At 46.1% G+C, this 16,850-nt stretch overlaps 2 protein-coding genes across 5 annotated transcripts; both read left to right on the forward strand.

The window, feature by feature from the left end:
- The first annotated feature begins 374 nt into the window (after positions 1-374).
- Positions 375-3,796, forward strand: LOC146754341 (obscurin-like). Its single transcript, XM_085527531.1, has 3 exons — positions 375-508; positions 635-824; positions 3,633-3,796. The coding sequence occupies exons 1-3, from the start codon at positions 401-403 to the stop codon at positions 3,794-3,796; spliced, it is 462 nt and encodes a 153-aa protein (XP_085383657.1). The 5' UTR covers positions 375-400.
- A 7,787-nt stretch (positions 3,797-11,583) lies between these two features.
- LOC146754342 (rho GTPase-activating protein 32-like) lies at positions 11,584-16,166 on the forward strand. Of its 4 annotated transcripts, none has more exons than XM_085527611.1 (5): positions 11,584-11,928; positions 13,172-13,654; positions 14,137-14,335; positions 15,022-15,167; positions 15,389-16,166. In XM_085527611.1, exons 2-5 carry the CDS (start codon positions 13,555-13,557, stop codon positions 15,844-15,846), a joined length of 903 nt encoding a protein of 300 aa, XP_085383737.1. In that variant the 5' UTR covers positions 11,584-11,928; positions 13,172-13,554; the 3' UTR covers positions 15,847-16,166. The 4 variants fall into 4 exon arrangements, with proteins under 4 accessions (XP_085383737.1, XP_085383738.1, XP_085383740.1 ...); XM_085527612.1 differs by having other exon boundaries at positions 13,295-13,654; XM_085527614.1 differs by having other exon boundaries at positions 13,365-13,654.
- Positions 16,167-16,850: the final 684 nt, after the last annotated feature.

Here is a 16,850-nt window from a genome sequence, read left to right on the forward strand (position 1 = left end):
TTTTCTCTTCTGTTTCCTTGAGCAGGATCAATTCTTAGTTTTCAGAAAATACGATGGATTAAAATCTTTTCCTTAAAATAATTTGGAAACCGAATGATTCTCCAGTGTGATGTGGATCTGGGCAGCCTGGTCTGGTGGTTGGTGGCCCCTTGACAGGGGGTTTAAAACTAGATACTCTTTGAGGTCCTTTCCTACTCAGGCCACTCTATGATTCTGTGATCATTCTATGGTTCTATGATCTTGGTTGTTAGTGAGCCAAGAAAAGATGGCAATCTGAATTAGTCTATATTGAATATGTGTAATCAAAACTATATGCAGTTTATCAGATGGGATCCTACCAGCGCATGTATAATGGTATTGAATTTTCCAGATATCTACTGGAATTATCAAACCTATGTAAATGGGTGGACTCTGTGGACTTCTTAGATTCTTTGCATCTCTATGTGATGTTCTAGAAGTGAGGGCAAAGGAGATTCAGGACACCTCTGTATGCTTGAGACTTGTTCGGGTAACAAATCCCTTTGTCCCACACCCTCATCCCCCTCTTTTCCTTCCAGAAAAACCTAATTACTTTATCAAGGAACTTTCAGATCTGAAAACTGAAGAAAGTGGAACTACAATTTTTTCATTTCAGTGCGAGAAATGCTCATACACCGTCATATGGAGGAAAGGCATTGCTGAGCTCAGGCCTGGCAGGAAATACGAGATGGCACAGAAAGGACGAGACCTGCAGCTGAGCATAAGAAATCTGGAGAAAAGTGACAGTGACGTGTACACCTGTGACATTGGTGATGCCCAGTCCAGAGCCAAGCTGGTTGTACAAGGTATGTGTGAGAGCCATATGACTGCGCATCCTGTTTCTCCACTCCCAAGACATTATCCTGGTAGAATTTGTACATTTATGGCAGGTCTTTGGGGCTGCAGCTGTCTGGCCTGAATAGCAGTTCACAAGCCATGCACAGAGCGAGCTGCATGGAAAGGGAAAGAACTACCAACTAGAGCAGTGCCATTGAGAACTTTATGTATCATTTAAAAACCAAAAATGCTGATGTACGGTGAGGCTGGTGACCCAGAAATCAGTGTGAACTTTCTATCTCTGACCTTTCTGAGTTAAAAATAGTTCTCTAAAGTTCTAGGCAAAAATTCCCTGATGCAGCATTCTGGGTAGTTGTCACGGTTTAAACAAAAATTTACCTGTGTTCGTGACAGGGGGGCCACAGGCAAGCGAGGTGCTAGAAGGAGCTGAACCTCAGTCCCAGCTACTTCAGAAGCAGCCCGAACCCCCTCATACACGGCTAAGATCTCCTTCTCAGTTTAAGCATAGCGCTCCTCAGACCCTTTATATGCTCGACTCCAAAATCCCAGGGGTCGGCCTTGGGTCTCTCCTGAAGCTCTTTGCCACAAACTCCAAGTGGGACCTTTTTCTCCAGCAGCAGTGTAGATAATGTTTTTCACATCCTGTCCCGTCCGTACTGGCCCCAAGGCCACGGCATGGGCTATCTCTTGTTTTATCTGCTCAAAAGCCTGCTGCTGCTTAGGACCCCATGAGAAATTATTCTTCTTCCACGTTACCTGATAGAGGGGGCTCACTATGTGGCTGTAGTTTGGGACATGCATTCTCGAAAAGCCCACTACTCCCAGGAAAGATTGGGTCTCTGTCTTGTTGGTGGGCGGAGACATAGCAGTGATTTTGTCAGTCACATCTGCTGGGATGTGTCGATGCCCATCTTGCCGTTTTACACCTAAAAACTGGATTTCCTGGGCAGGCCCCTTCACCTTGCTGCGCTTAATGGGAAAACCAGCTTGCAAAAGAATTTGGATTATCTGTTTTCCTTTCTTGAAAACCTCTGCTGCTGTATGGCCCCACACGACAATATCATCAATATACTGCAAGTGTTCGGGAGCATTACCCTGTTCCAAGACAGCTTGGATCAACCAATGGAAATGGTTGGGCTGTGCTTCCACACTTGAGGTAAACAGTTCCAGGTATACTGAACAGCTCTCCAGGTAAAAGCAAACTGTGACCTACATTTTGCAGCCAATGGGATGGAAAAGTAGGCATTAGCAATGTCAATGATGGCAAACCACCTTGCTTCTTTTGACTCCAGTTCATACTGGAGTTCTATCATGTCTGGTACAGCAGCACTCAATGGAGGTGTGAATTCATTCAGGCCACGGTAATCCAGCGTCAGCCTCCATTCTCCATTGGCTTTACGCACTGGCCATATGGGGCTGTTAAAAGGCGAGTGAGTTTTGCTAATCAATCCCTGATTCTCTAATTGGCGAATTAGCTTGTGAATGAGGAGCAATGAGTCCCTATTGGTGCGGAACTGCTGTCTTGTACCACTTTGGTGGCAATTGGTACCACTTGGTCTTTTACCTGGAGCAACCCCACAGCAGAAGGATCATCTGACAGACCAGGTAAAGCTGACAGCTGCTTAACACAGTTTGTGTTAACAGCAGCTATCCCAAAGGCCCATCGATAGCCCTTGGGATCCTTAAAATATCTCATCCTAAGGTCATCAATACCCAAAATACATGGAGCCTCTGGACCAGTCACAGTAGGGTGTTTTTGCCAGTTTTTACCATTGAGGCTTATTTCGGCCTCCAACATAGTCAATTCTTGGGAACCCCCAGTCACTCCATGGATCTATATTGGTTGTGTCCCTTGGTGACTTGAGGGCATTAGGGTGCATTGTGCGCCAGTGTCCACCAAGGCTTTATATTTCTGTGGTTGAGATGTGCCAGGCCACCTAATCCACACAGCCCAGTATACTCTATTGTCCCTTTCCCCGCCCAGGCTGTAGTCAGGGCCCCTCTATTGGTTACCTCGATGGCTTGCAGCAACTGGAACTTCCCCCCTTTTGGGGCATGTAGCCCTGTCTTTCATGTCTCATGTCCAGTTCCACATGTTGTTTGAAGCACCATCTTAGAGGCAGCCTTTATTTCTCCAGCCCACCACTCTCTTGTACCACGAGAGCTCTCCTGCTTCTCGCTGTGATGTGAGACCAAATGGAAGGCCCTGCAGAAGTCTGGGTAGGTGATGTCAGTTGCTGTTCCTTTCCCCAACTGGTGCTGGGAAAAGCAGGGAATGGGACTGGGAGACATCCCGGCGGTGGGATCCTGCCTAAGCAGAACTGAATGGCTGTTCTGATCCATGTATTTTAACCTGAGTGAATCTGAAACTAATGAGGGAGGTGAGGGACCTGTGGGAAGAAAATGTATGTGCCGCAGTTTGTGGTGCAAGGTGTTCTAGGAGCTGCTGGTAACAGTGCCCAGAAGTCTTCCTTTTTTGACGGGGAGAGGATTAACAAGGTTATTTTAATGAATCTATTTCCTTTCTGTTCATCTTTCATACTACCTCTCAAAAAACTGTCTGTGGATTCTGTCATAGTTTTGTGCTGTTGCTGTCAATATTCTACATCATAACATCATGTGCAGTATGAATCATTAATTGAGGGTATAAATAGTGGAATCATGTACAAAGGAAAAAGGGTTAAAGAGAAAGTAAATTTATGTGTGGATTCTATGCATTCTCAAGTAGTAGTTCTTGCTAAAGAGAATTCGTGTGCACTCTGTGCTTTCGTCTGCACAAAGGATCTTGTAATCATCTCTGTCTGTGTTTCTTTTAGACCCAGAGATGGAGCAGAGAGGAACACAGACTTGGGTGGATCTTCATTCAGGAGCAGGGACACGTCATGCTCATCTGAGGTGTCTGGCTGACAGCAAGAGCAGAGAGGTAAGTTTCATAGGGTCGCGTGCCCATTTTATTTTATTTTTCATTCATGATGCATAGAGGCGTTCCCCAGACAAAGTGAGCATTTCTCAACTGGACTTTCTAGAAATGAGCTAGGCAGTGAAAATGGGTTTGAAGCATTCCTAAGAGCCCCGCAAGAGAATGCTGAGAGTTAATCTGGCACCCTCCTTTGGAAACGTCCGTTGTCTGTCAGCTCTTCAGCTGTGCCCTAACACCTCCCATTGCGCTGCCACACCAGGATAGAATTCCAAGCCCACACTGAGTCCTGGAATGTTGTGGTGCCGTGTTGGAATCAGACGTGACCACGTGGTCTTGGCTCCCCGCCTTGTGGGTGGTCATGGTGGACCAGGCTGTTGGCCGTTGGTGATGTCATAAGCGGCTGGAATGAGGGGAGGAGCGGTGCGTTCTGTGTTCCCTTGTGAGTGAGCTAGTGGTCGGAGTGGTTGCTTGATTTGTTGTTCTTGTGCGTTTAGTGTTGGCAGTTGTTTGTTAGTGTTGGCAGTTGTTTGTTAGTGTTGGCAGTTGTTTGTTAGTGTTGGCAGTTGTTTGTTAGTGTTGGCAGTTGTTTGTTAGTGTTGGCAGTTGTTTGTTAGTGTTGGCAGTTGTTTGTTAGTGTTGGCAGTTGTTTGTTAGTGTTGGCAGTTGTTTGTTAGTGTTGGCAGTTGTTTGTTAGTGTTGGCAGTTGTTTGTTAGTGTTGGCAGTTGTTTGTTAGTGTTGGCAGTTGTTTGTTAGTGTTGGCAGTTGTTTGTTAGTGTTGGCAGTTGTTTGTTAGTGTTGGCAGTTGTTTGTTAGTGTTGGCAGTTGTTTGTTAGTGTTGGCAGTTGTTTGTTAGTGTTGGCAGTTGTTTGTTAGTGTTGGCAGTTGTTTGTTAGTGTTGGCAGTTGTTTGTTAGTGTTGGCAGTTGTTTGTTAGTGTTGGCAGTTATGGGGTCTGAACGTGGCTTTCAGGGGGTTCATTAATGCCCGAGTTGAGCAAGCTTAGAAAGAGAACTGCATTAAGCTCCTTGGGCACCTCCAGGGATGGGGAAAATCCGTTCTTGTGTGTCCTTGTTGGGAACATGCTTTCTGTTGTTACGTGTTCTGTTGAATGCGTTGCACTTGGCCTCATCCAACTGAGCCAAGCCTGAAATGAACTTGTTTCTTTGTTTTGTTGCACAGAGCCAAAGAAACGGGGCAAGTTCATCTCCTGCCTTCGTTGCCCGTTGAAGGCCCGCCCCAGGAGAGCGAAGCAGCCGGAGCCTCCAACATTCTCGGGATCCATGTCCCTGCTTGACATCGTTGAGAGGTATTTAGCCAACAGGACTTGAGGGCTGAGCTGTAGGAATGGAAGCATCCTTTGCTGTTTGAAACAGAGCGCTTTTCTAAGCTGTGTTTCAGCAGAAACCAGGCATTGCCAGGAACAGGCAACTATTGGCAAGGGTTCGGTGCAGCTCTTCCCTCACCCTGCACCATGACTGACAGCATGCTCTGTTTTCTCTGCAGAATGAGTTCTCCCAGTAAGAGGGCAGAGTCAGCAGCTTGCAGTTGGCGTTCCTGCTTCTGCCTGGGCAAACCTTCCCCTGTGGCCAAACGCCAACTGCAGAGCAGTGCCAGGGAGCCCTCTGAAGCAGAAGTCTTGGTCCTGGCAGGTAAGCATGCAAATCCAGCTTTCAAAACACTGCTTGTCAGCAACACAGGTAGAATTCATGCTTTCAGTGGGCTTGTACATCCTTCTGGCATTCAAGCCTGTGCCTGACATCTTCAGTTGACTCCTGTCTTTCCCAAATGAGTCTCTTGTCAACACAAGAGCTGGACCTGCACGAGGATCACTTTCAAGGCAGTGACACTGTTGCTAGAAGCCTATTTGCTTCTGCCCACCATCACTGCATAGCCAAATGTCAAGAACCTGTTTCATGATTCATCTTGTGAAACTTTGACACTAACTGCTGTGCATCTACTCCTTCCTTTGTGACCCGAGCCTTTGTATATCTCCAAGACACCGGGCATGTTACGATGCAGCTTCCTGTGATTCCATCAATGAAGAACTGTTACTAAGCACAGGATGCTGCAGTTCAGATGAAAGCCTTCCGTATAACATCAGTTATAAAGAGAAGAATGCCATCATCGTTGAAGCTCTCGTTCATCCCATACCTGCTGAAGCTGCTGACCTGAGCCTGCCAGACTCCTCAGGCACCAGCCTGAACTGAGTGCCTTTCGAGGACAGCCCAGCCCAAGCACAGCACGAGTGCCCCGACAGCAGCACAACCATGCAGGCTCAGGTCAGCATTACAGAGGAGAAGCCAAACATCTTGGAGGGGGAGGTAGAATCAGGCCAAGAGTCCCAGGCTCCGGGCAACAGCACGACTTCTGAGACACTCTCGTCAGACAACAGAGAATGAGTCCCATCTTTCCTCCAGACCTCACACCCCCTCCTTTTTTCCTATTGAATAAAGGCACGCTCGTGCTCAATCAACGCCTTGACTGAATTCTGAGTTTTCATTCGCAGAGATTGGGATGAGTACAAGAAACAGCAAGACAGCTCAGCTTGCAACGCTCTGGCTGTGGGGTGCGTGCAGGGACACTGTAACCATACAGGGAAAGGCTTCCACTGCTTCCTCAAGCTGTAGTCCAGCCCTGCTACTGCTCTGTGGCACAAAGCCCTGAGGGATGTTCCATATTGTTAACCTAAGTGAAGCCAGCTTCATGCACTGTGTTTTGTTGTTGCTGGGTGAGAGGGGGATGCACGTTGGTGAGAAGATGAGCATTGCTGGATCTGCCACGAGTGTCCCTTCTGCCTCTAAGAATATGTCCTAAGTAGGATGTGAACACTGCTGGCACTTCCTCATTGCACGTGCTTGGAGGATCTTCAGTTCTTGCACATTTCAGGATGTCTGTCAGTGACTACGAGGAAATTCTCAAGTACTAGGAATTCCATGAAACAGTTGGAACGGGTAAGTGTCATCTTAGTACAGAAACAGCACGCCTAACAGTCTGTGTCACCACTCTAGAATTAATCTGAGAATAGATTAACAGCTCTTGTCAGTTCTCTAAGTCAGGTTTCATTTGTATAAATTTGAAATTCGTTTTTTAAACCAGTTGGAAATTGTAATATTATATTAGAGAAGAATTCACACTCAACTTTAAGCATCTGTGTTTTGATTTGTAGGTGGTTTTGCAAACGTAAATCTTATGCGGCATCTTCTTACTGGTGAAAAAGTTGCACTAAAAATCATGGAGCAAGTTACTGTAGGGGTAAGCGAAAAGGCATTTAAATATGATAATATCTTCTGTTGGAGTTGTGGAGTTCTCAAGAACACGGGGGCAGGTGGGATGGTACATACGAATGCAGCCTACTGGTCCCATTGCCTTTTGAAAGATGCTGTAGAGCTGGAAAAAGTTTAACAGAGCACCACAAATCTTCTTCCTCGTTGTTCAGAGGGCAGTATTCTCTGGCTGTAAAATGGAGGAAGTTATTACGTTATTACATTACATTACATTATTGTTACATTATTACAGCAACTTTACCAAAATACCAATGAAAATGCTGAATGTTTTACTTTTCATTTTTCACAGCTCTGTTTCAGAATTTCTATGGGAGTGATGTCAGTCATTGCTGAGTTGATGTTGAATTGTGTACTGTCCCGTATGTGCTTGTTATGTTTCACAGCAGTCAGATGTGGTACCTGGTATGTCACAGTAGTTAGCAATCTCATCGCTTGCTTTTATGGTCTCTTAAGGATGACTTGCATCATGCTAAAACAGAAATTGATGCCATGAAGAACTGAAGTCATCAACATGTTTGCGCATTGGATCACGTAAGAGAGACACCAAAGAAATATTTATAGTCATAGAGGTAAGAAATAGTTTCTGCTTTCTGTGCTGTCATTGTTACTTACCTTTCTCTGATACTCTCTAAATGCATTTTCAGATAACCTTATCTTACAGGGAAGCTGTTTGATTGCATTGTTTCTAAGGACCACCTTTTGGAAGAGGAAGCTCCAGTCTTTTTTTGACATATTGTTTCAGCAATTGCTTATGTTCACAGTCAGGGTTATGCCCAGAGACCTCAAACCAGTGAGCCTGAACTGTAGTCAGTCTTCCATAAATAATAATGAATGTGTTTTTATTTTTCTGTTGGGAGAGAAAGTTACAGTACTCCACTCCATTCCAGTGGATTGCAGGAGAGAACTTAAGGCGGGAGAAGTAACACAAAGTAGAACTCATGGGTTGATTGAATTGATAGAATTATTTACTGAGATAAAGGATAATAGTTATGATGAATGCAAAAGCAATTGCTCACCACCTACCAATCAGTGTCCAGTTAGCCTCCTAGTAGTGGAAGAGATTGACATGAAGTTCTACCCCCTTCAAAACTCCTTCCACAATATGTCATATAGTATGGAATATCCTTTGGCCAGTTTAAGTCAGCTGTCCTAGTTCTGTTCCTTCTCACTTCCTTGGGCTCTCAGCTGAGATTGACTGTGGCTCTGTACAACGCTGCCTGGCAGCAACTGTAAGCATCACTGCGCTATCTCCATTGTTTCTCTAGAATGAAAACGTAGTATTAAATCAGACACTGAAGAAAACAATTCAGTTCCAGCTGAAACTCAGACAATAACTTGTGCTTAGGATTCTTTCCCTACAGGAAATGTTAGATAATTATTGCTATGTGGTACTGTGTTCTGTAGCTGAGCTGGATTTTGTTATCCTTGAAGAAGTATCTTCCTCTGAAAGGGGAGTAAAACATGATGCTCCTAATGAGCGGAGCAGAGACACAGATCTGATCTGAGTGTTGGTTTCCCATTTTTGTGATGCTCTTTGCTGCAGTTTGTATCTAGAGAGAAGCCCTTGTGGTGTCAGTCTGTTGTGTAACCTGCTCTAGTTTTGTGCCTCAAGGAAGAGTGATCCTTTAAACAAATGGTGGCTGTACAGAGGGTATGGGGTGAGATGCATTCCTCTGGCCCCATCCAATGGATTTTCTGTCACTGAAGTCTTGAAGCACAGGTTAGGTACTGGAAGGCTTGAATATTTCCTCACCAATAGGTTAGAGCTTGGCATTTTGTAAGCTGCTGGTATCTCTCAGTAAAGCAAATCATTACAGCACGAGCATTTTCCTAGGCATCTTATGAAATCCCTCTATCTAAGGCTACTGGAAGGCACTCTGAACAAAGATCATTCTCCCCAGCTTCTCTTCTCTGAGTGGGAGCTTCAGCCCCCTGCACAGGCTGGAGGTCATCCCCAGAACTTGCTTCAGGTTGTTATCCTTCCTGGCCAAAAACCAGATACAGTATTGTAGATGTGGTCCAGTGAGTGTTGAAGCAGGAATGACTTGTCGTGGTCTGGTTGTGCTGCTTTTTAATGCAGCTGATGATCTTGTTGTACTTCTTTTCTGTCAGAGCACACTGCTGGCTTGCATTCAGCCTGTGGTCTCTCACCACTTGTCCTCCTAGTTCCATACAGTTCGGTCTGTTCATTAAAATGTTTCAGTAAGTTGGTCTGGTCCTACGAAGTTGTATGACTGCAGTAAGCAGTGTACATGGTGCGCTGTGAGTACTGCACACATTCTTCTTGGCAGCTTGTGGAACAGACATTGTGCATTGTTTGGATTGTGTAAGCATTCCTGTTGGTCTCTTGTGATGCTTACCTTCTTAGAGCACCTTTCCATGTTTGGCTCTACATATTTTGGTACCTTACTTGTTCTGTTTGGCTTAGCAGGGAAGGTCTTCTTCTGAAGCATCCTCAGTCTTGGTCTGGGCAGCATACTTAGAAATGACATGGACGTTACATGAGTGGGTGATCAAAGGGGGAAAGATCTCACCTTTCTGATCTGTTTCCTTTTAGAAGACAGTCCTGGAGAGGATTTGCTTTCCTTGTTTCCTGGAGACTTGGATTCTTAGATGGTTTTGACTGCAGCTATTTCTGATGTTAATTCCTTTTTCTGTACTTTAGTAGCAAAGTGCACGTGGAGTGCTTTGGAATTGTCTGAAGTTGCCAGGTTGCTTGTGATCACATATGTAACGTGGAGTTATGTGTGGTGCCAGTGATAATTCAGTGTGATGAACTTGAAGGCTTTCAGTAGAATTGCAGCCCTAATAGAAACAATGACTTGAACTCTGGAATTCTGTGTAAAATCATTAGCTAGCTTGTGGTCCGGGTCTTCAAACCAAAGGCTATGAGGTGCTGCTCTTGTTGACACAGGCTGTGAAAGATGACTTGAGCTCTAAGAGTAATTTCCCTTCTGCTCTTGATATGAACGTCAAATCCAAAATTACAGTATTAAGAACATAATATAAATTTTTTGCTGCTGGCTTGTGGACCTGCATTAGCTCTTAGCCATAGTTTGGAACTTGCAAAGCAATCTTATTTAGATTTTAGTGATGAAATCTTTTGATGAAATCTTTCTTTTAATTCTGCAAAAGAATCTCAATGGCACATTTCTTTTCAGTCTGAAAAGGCTCTGACATAATGAAGATGTGCCAGACTGCAGCCATGTGCCAGATGTGTTTGGATCCATGGAATTTTCTGATGTAGCTTCAGTGTTTGAAGAATCTCCGCTTGATCTAAATACTCAGAGAAAAAAGCAGGTGTGTAAAGATGTAGTGCTAGTTTCTTACAGAAAAAATATAGCACTTAATCCAGAAATTTACTTCTCATTGTATATAGTGCTTACTCCATACTTCAGTATCTAGTAAACCTTGACCGAAGTAAGATACAGATTGAGCAAAGTATGTTAAGCATAAATTTTGGTGCCTTCTACCTGTAGGCCATGGTTCATTTTACAAGAACCCTAACTCCAGTGTTTGGTTTGCACAGAAATAGCAAGCAAGGGAACAAGTAAAGGAGTCAGTGAGGATTTTAAAACGCAATGGAAAGTGATAAGGCACAGTTGATAAGATTTTGGAGTTAGGTTGGATGTACACAGAGCTTTAAAGAGGAAGAATCTTCAGGAATAGTCAGCATGGATTGACCAAGGGCAAATTGTACTTGACCCACCATTGCTAGGTGAGCTTCTGCTTTAAAGCATCAAGCTGCTTAAAGAAGGCAGTTTTAAAAGCAAGCTTACCAATTCGTTTTTAACCAGTGATTTTTTCAGGAAGGAAAGCTTATAGATGCTGTTTGCTAATGGAAGATGGAGAGAGGAAAAGCAAGAGAAAGGCATGATGTGTGCATAGCCACCACATCCCATCTGCAGCGTTCTCCCCCTCTGCAAACGAGGAGCAGCTCATCAAGCTTGGCCTGGGCCATGGAAAGGGAGCATGCTAACATCTGGGCCAACCCAAACGAGTTAGTTCTGCAGGTTGGTTGTTTTCTGCTGTTTGTCTCACGTCCTGTTGCTCAGCGGTAGATTTGTTCATGTTCAGTGCCAACAGGAAACACCCAACAGGTGGGGTTTGCGGAGAAAGAGGTCCTGCAGGTCTTGTGTGACACCCATGGAACCGTAGCGAGGCTGCATGTGTGTAAAACACCAGGAATCAACAGAGGTGTGAAGGTGAGCTGTGGGCTGCAGTACCACAGGAAGGGATGTGTGTGCTCTGGGTTTGGATGCTTCTGTGTGTTTTAAGTGACTGAGATACCACTGCTCAGTCTGTTTGAGTGTATAGAAGAAGTGTAACATCCATTCTGATGGAGTATTGTGAACGGAGCCCTGTGGGTTTGAGACCTGCCTTTAAGCTTGTGGGCATCATCCAGGAGTTGGGGATGGGGCAAGGGAAGTTGGGGTGAGGGATGAAGCGTAGGAACAGAAACTTCTTTGGTCCATATTAACTCCTCCCTTTTTTGATTAGGAATCGATGTGGGTTTCTTTTATAAAGAAACAGACTAATTGTGAAGCCTGTGAATGAATTGATTCATGCCTGCTGATTGGTGCTGTTCTCTACAAGGAGCTTCAGTGGAAATGGACACTTCTGGTCCACTGTCTGGCCCCCTCCTATGTGCTCAGATCAGCCAAGTTGTCAAGGCCTGGCTCTTGGTTGGTGAGTTGTGCCAAGGTCAGAGAGTTGGATTTTCTGGGCTTTGAGACACGTCTTCAAGATGCACATTGTGTTATTTCTGATGTGTTGACCTGTTGAGGTCCAGCCCCAAATGAGGATTCAAGTACTACCACAGCAGGAATGGTTTAGATTGGAACTGGAATGCAGAAGGTTGGAGTCAGCAGGAGCAGGGAATCGATCATCCCCCTGTACTTGGCACTGGTGAGTCCTCACCTTGAGTTCTGTGTTCAGTTCTTGGCCCCTCACTGCAAGAAGGACACCGAAATCCTGGGATATGTCCAAAGAAGAACACTGAAGGTGTGAGGTGTCTAGAGCACAAGTCTTTTAGCAAGCACTATCTTAGAGGCAGCCTTGATTTCTCCAGCTCCAAGCTTTGTGCCACAAGAGCTCTCCTGCTTCTAACTGTGATGTGAGACCGTATGGAAGGCTCTGCAGAAGTTCTTCCTTTTCTTGACTGTATTTTGTGTGGCTTTGGACTTGTTTTCATCTTCCTCAAAGCCCTCTGCCCAATTCTGTGTCCTTCTCTGCAGCCATGAATTCAATATGGAGCAGGTTCCTGAGCTCAGCGTCCAAGACATTCACAGCGTGAGCTCCCTGTGTAAGATGTATTTCAGGGAGCTCCTGAACCCTCTGCTGACCGAGCAGCTGTATGCCAGGATCTCTATAAGCTCAGGGCAATGTCTTGGAAATGACACGTACCAGTTCCCTGGCCATCCTGGTTAGTGGTTGTAGCAGTGCCCCAGCTCTGAGGTCTTCTTTCTGTTAGCCCCATGAGTCACGTCTTTGCCACATCCTGCCTCTCACTGATGGCACTTGTGGTGGTGCCAGGAGGTGCTTATTTAAGCTATTCACAATGGTTGTGAGAATTCCTTTTCCTTTGCTGTTCTCCTGCTATTGGTAGAATGGGGTTAATAGCAAAGTGGACTTGGAGACGAATGCCTGCTGCGAGGAGCTGCACTGTGCAATCAGGCTGTAAAGCTGCCCAGTGCTTGCACCGCTTGGCCTTGATGGCACGGGCTGTGTGTATAATCAGGAGGGGTGTTAACTCTTTGAAAGGGCCGATAATATCAGTTCAAGAGGAAATGGTTTTATGTTGAAAGAGGGAAGATTAACGTTGGATGTTAGGGGAAAGTTCTTTACTAGGAGAGTGCTGAGGTCCTGGAACAGGCTGCCCAGGGACGTTGTGGATCCCCCATCCGTAGAGGTGTCCAAGGCCAGGTTAGATGTGGCCCTGGACAGCCTGGTCTAGTAAATGTGGAAGATAGGTGGCCCTGCCAGGCAGGGGGAGTGGAGCTTCATTATCCTTGAGGTCCCTTCCAACCCGGGTCATTCTGTGTTTCTGTGTTCCCCAGATGCCTCTTGGAAGGCATCAAGTCTGCCTCAGTGCTGACCACCAGTGCACTGTCTGCATGGGACTTAATAAGACACTTGATTTCTCTGGCAGGGATCTGCTCGGTGATAAACATGCATGCTAAGAACTTAGCGATAGTGTGGGCTCCAAACCTCTTAAGGTAAACTTCTTCTTCCATTTCAACACGATGCTTAGTTCTGCTGTCCCCCAACCCAGGTGCACAATTTCTAGATGACAGTTTCTACTCACTTGTTTAGCTGGGACTGCTGTGTCTCTGATCATCCAGGAGAATTAGTGGCATCACATCAGTGGCATCGCTGTTTGCCCACTGCGGAAGTCTCCAGAGCCCAGCTTGACAGTTTTTGGCTACAGAAATTCAGACTTGGGGAAGTGACCTCGGGGAAATGACTTGTAAGATCTGCCTTTTCTTCAGATCCCAGCAGAGCCAATCTTCCTGCGCATGAAAAGCTGCTTGCATGGAGCTGCAGATACAGTCAGCTGTTGTGGAATTACTCATCAGCCACACAGATGTCATCTTCTGCTCCAAATCCACACCAGCCATGGGAGAGGGAGTAGGTGAGCATCTTCCTCCATTAGCTTGATCTTGATCTGACAGCTTCATCCAATCCAGGGCTTCTCCAAGACCTTTGAAAATGCTATTACTGTTGAGGAGACAGCAGGCTTCTGGGCTTAGTTTAGAATATGGTGCCCCATTCCTGGATCCTTAGTGTGTCCAAACACAAACCTTACATGGAGAAAACCATCACTGCTGTTAAGATTTTTTGCAAGCAGTTGAAGCTTGATTGAAATGTGGCAGCAAAGCTTTCTGAAATCCCAGACCCCTAGTTTTTCTAGGATTTTTGTTTGCCTGTTTTTGATACAGTGAGCTGCTCTTAATTGTGGCTGTGTCCTTTGCCACGAGCATACCTCTGAGCACACGGTTATTTTGAGCTCCTCTTCTTCCAGTGTCTCGGATAAGCAAGTCTGAGAGAAATGCAGAACTGGGATGGCTGTGCTGCTGCTTCCTCCTCCATCTCACCTGTGGTTTTCCCTTGCAGGGCACAGTTCTCTGCCTGGGCCCAAGTCTGTGTGGGTGTCTCCATCCACAAAGCTGCTCACACTGCAGGAGGCACAGGCTGAGAGGAGAGGCCAGAGCAGCTCTCCTGTTGCAACACGGAGCAGCAAGATACAAGTGGAGGAAGGGCCTGCAGCTGTACTGAGGAACTTCAACGCAATCATTGATTTTCCATCTGAAAGGTAAAGAAAGAGGAATTCCCTTTCCAGCCCCTATCATCATTGTTCAGGTGATTTCTATTGGTTTATTTTTTGTCCATTATATCTCCAAGCACTCAACTAAAAAACAGTTGCACTATGGGCTCAGTTCAGCCACACAAGGTGCCTTCCCTTCCTGGTTGGGCAGGCAGTCACAAGATGCAGAAAGCCACGCTGGTGTCTATCCTGGCCTGTGCTGCCTGTACCTGGAAACACTGGGGTTTTCCAGATTTCAGGGCCACGCACCTGAAACCAATTGCGCTTCTCCTGTAAGCAGAGCTGTTGGTCGGACTTGCTGGCACTAGAAATTAAAGATGGCAGTGAGCTGAGGCCAAGGAGGTGTTAACGTAAGAGTCAGAGATGCTTTTGAGCTTCCCTTATGGCTGCACCATTTTCTCAGAAAGCAGTTACGCCTGCCCGCTCCTGTCCTGCTGCTGAGCCTTTGCTCACATGCTCCGCATCTTGCTTGACACGGTTGAGAGGAATGTAGCCAGCAGGACTTGAGGGCTGAGCTGTGGGAATGGAAGCATCCTCTGCTGTTTGAAACAGAGCGCGTTTCTAAGCTGTGTTTCAGCAGTAAGCAGGCAGTGCCAGGAGTAGGGAACTGCTGGCAAGGGCTCGGTGCAGCTCTTCCCTCACCCTGCACCACGACTGCTCTGTTTTCTCTGCAGACCATGTTCTCCCGGCAAGAGGAAGGAATCACCTGCTGGCAGTTGGTGTTCCTGTTTCTGCCTGCGCAAACGATCCCATATGGCCAAACACCAATTGCAGAGCAGTGCCAGGGAGCCTTCCAAAGCAGAACGCGTGGTCCTGGCAGGTAAGGGTGCAAATCCAGCTTTCAAAGCACTGCTTGTCAGCAACATGGGTAGAATTCATGCTTTCAGTGGGCTTGTACCTCCTTCTGGCGTTCAAGCCCATACCTGACATCTTCAGCTGACCCCTGTTTTCCCAAAGGATGAAAAAGGCTTTCTCTGAAGCCTTTGCCTCCATGGGCAGAGGAAGTTGGATGCTAACCCCTGTGTATCCACTCCTTCCTAGGTGAATCGAGCTCTTGTGAACCCAGAAGAGCCAGGTCAAGTGCTGATTGCTCAGAGAGTGCTTCCATCAACAGAGACCTCATGGGAAGCACAAGTTGCTGCAATTCAAATGAGAGCCTCCCGTGTGCCAGCAGCGACGGAGAGCAGGAGGTCATTGTTCAGGCACTCATTTCTCCCAGCTCTGCTGAAGGGGCTGATCTGAGCCTGCCAGAAAACACAGTCACCAGCCTGGACTGTGGCCTGGTGCCTTTGCAGAGCAGCCCAGACCAAACACAACCCGAGTGCCCCAACAGCGGCACCTCCAAGCAGGACGAAGTCACTGTCACTGAGGAGCAGCCGAGCCTCTTGGAGGGGGACTTGGAGTCAGGCCTCCAGTCCCAGGCACCCGGCAGCAGCACGAGCTCCGAGCCACTCTCTCCTCAACAGCAAAGGATGAGTCCTGTCTTTCCAAGTGACTAAAGGCACGCTCATGCTCAGTCAACGGGATGGGGTGTTGGAAGAAGAAATGCTTAGAAGAGAAAATTTCCAGTGTTCATTTTAAAATATGGCATTTTTAAAAAGAGAAGAAGATAGAATAAGCAGATGTTGACAGATTAAGGGCACCTCATCAAATTTTGGGAAAGTCCATCTTGAGGAAACTTGGATAAGAGCAGAAAATAACTGTTTATGGATATACCCAATCACTAAAAATACCACCCTGAGTGCCAGCTCATGGCCCCAGACCCTTTTCTTCATTTCAAGAGCTGTCATCACAGAGGGCATCTTCCTGAGCTGGAGACCCTGAACTAAAAGAATCCTTGGTCCTCAGTTAATCCATGTAACTGATTTGCCTCGGAGCTGTGAACGTCACGGTGCACTGCTGAAAAACTGGCAGAGTTCCCCTGGAAACCCTGATTTGAATTCAGCAAAGTTCATCAAATCCAACAAGATTCAGAGGAAATGTTACAGGAACAACAAGTTGATATTTCTCTGAAACTTCCTGGTAGGAGCACTAGAAATGTGGTCAGAAGTCTTTGTGGCATATGTAGGCCTCTTTTAAGAGATCAACATCACCTTTTGCAAAACAGAAAGATGTGGTGATTCATTCACATGAATACTGTGTCTGAACTCCACTTGTACCTGCCAAAGATCCTGCTACCTTCTCAGCTCAGTGAAGATTTGGCCTGCTGTATGCCCTGAATTATGGTATGGTCTTACCAGATTTTCCGAGTGAAATAACACATGACCAAACACTGCTCCTACTTCAGAATATATCCTGAGTTCATCCCACCTAATACAGACAGAATCATCTTATGCTCTGTTATTAGAGTATGAGAGATGGTTTGCATTGTTGACTAAACATACTTTTAGCACCATAGAACCATAGAATATCCCAGTTTGGAAGGAACCCAAAAAGATCATCAAGTACAACTCCTGGATCCACACAGGACTACCCAAAAATCAGACCCTGTGTCTGAGAGCAC

This window comes from Coturnix japonica, chromosome W (genome assembly GCF_054131305.1).
Source record: "Coturnix japonica strain WE chromosome W, WE-NBRP24, whole genome shotgun sequence".
In the NCBI taxonomy this organism is placed as follows: domain Eukaryota; kingdom Metazoa; phylum Chordata; class Aves; order Galliformes; family Phasianidae; genus Coturnix; species Coturnix japonica.

Coding starts and splice junctions, on each gene's coding strand:
- LOC146754341 (XM_085527531.1), top strand. CDS start 401: ATGGGTGGACTCTGTGGACTTCTTAGATTCTTTGCATCTCTATGTGAT. Junction 509..634: donor TATGCTTGAGACTTGTTCGG/GTAACAAATCCC, acceptor TTTTCATTTCAG/TGCGAGAAATGCTCATACAC. Junction 825..3,632: donor AGCCAAGCTGGTTGTACAAG/GTATGTGTGAGA, acceptor TGTTTCTTTTAG/ACCCAGAGATGGAGCAGAGA.
- LOC146754342 (XM_085527611.1), top strand. CDS start 13,555: ATGGAGCTGCAGATACAGTCAGCTGTTGTGGAATTACTCATCAGCCAC. Junction 14,336..15,021: donor ATTGATTTTCCATCTGAAAG/GTAAAGAAAGAG, acceptor TTTTCTCTGCAG/ACCATGTTCTCCCGGCAAGA. Junction 15,168..15,388: donor AGAACGCGTGGTCCTGGCAG/GTAAGGGTGCAA, acceptor ACTCCTTCCTAG/GTGAATCGAGCTCTTGTGAA.